Source organism: Calidris pugnax, unplaced genomic scaffold (assembly GCF_001431845.1).
Source record: "Calidris pugnax isolate Ruff unplaced genomic scaffold, ASM143184v1 scaffold113, whole genome shotgun sequence".
In the NCBI taxonomy this organism is placed as follows: Eukaryota; Metazoa; Chordata; class Aves; order Charadriiformes; family Scolopacidae; genus Calidris; species Calidris pugnax.
In genome coordinates, this window is record NW_015090879.1 from 1090735 (window position 1) to 1091540 (window position 806).

At 65.6% G+C, this 806-nt stretch overlaps 1 protein-coding gene across 1 annotated transcript in view; it reads left to right on the forward strand.

The window, feature by feature from the left end:
• Positions 1 to 220: 220 nt before the first annotated feature.
• COL9A2 (collagen, type IX, alpha 2) overlaps positions 221 to 806 on the forward strand; it is a 14058-nt gene continuing 13472 nt past the window's right edge. Inside the window, exon 1 of the mRNA XM_014946513.1 lies at positions 221 to 353. Coding sequence (XP_014801999.1) covers positions 282 to 353 — 72 coding nt within the window. The 5' untranslated portion in view covers positions 221 to 281. The remainder of the gene's footprint in view (positions 354 to 806) is intronic.

An 806-nucleotide genomic window follows, 5' to 3' on the forward strand; every position in this document is an offset into this window, starting at 1 on the left:
CCTCCTCTCCCAGCCCCCGTGTCTGCACCGAAGACACTTTGTGCCCCCAAATTCTCCGTCACCCTCCGGCCCCACAGCCAAAAATAGCCATGGGCTCACCTGAGCAAGGGGGGGAGGGCGGGGGGGGGCCAGGGCTGCCCGCCTGCCTTCGTCCCACTGCTCCATATTAATGAGCTCCCTCTTCCTCCCCCTCCTTCTCCTCCTCCTCCTCCTCCTCCCCCGGTGTCGGGCTGTGCAGCCGGGGCTGTGTTACCTGAGCGCAGCCCGAGGAGGCCACCGCCATGGCCGGCTGCTCCCCCAGGCTCCAGCTCTGGCTCCTGCTCCACGTCTCCTGCCTCTGCCTGGCCCAGATCGTAAGTCTCGGTGTCCCCCCCCCGCGCCGGGCTGGGATGGGGGACAGGGGGGGGACAGAGAGGGGACAGTCCCCATCTGCCCCATGGCAGACCCTGGGTCACGGGGCTGAGCACCCCTGGGAATTGCTGCTTATTTTCCCAGCACCTTTTCCTGGCTTTTCCCATTGCGGAGGTGGGGGCAGCCCCCAGCTGGGATGAACAGCCCCCCAGCTGGGATGAACAGCCCCCCATGTGGGACAAACAGCCCCCAGGCGGGACCCACAGCCCTGACCCACTGGAGACCTCTCCGTGCCACAAGGTGCCTCCAGCCCCACGGGACAGGGTCGGGGCTGGGCTGCACCCCTGGAAGTTTGGGACTCATTAACTAAACAAGTTTAGTTTTATTTTCCCCTTGGGGCAGCGATGGGGGACTCTCCCCCATTTCCCTCCCCAGCAGCCGCCAGATCTTCTGCC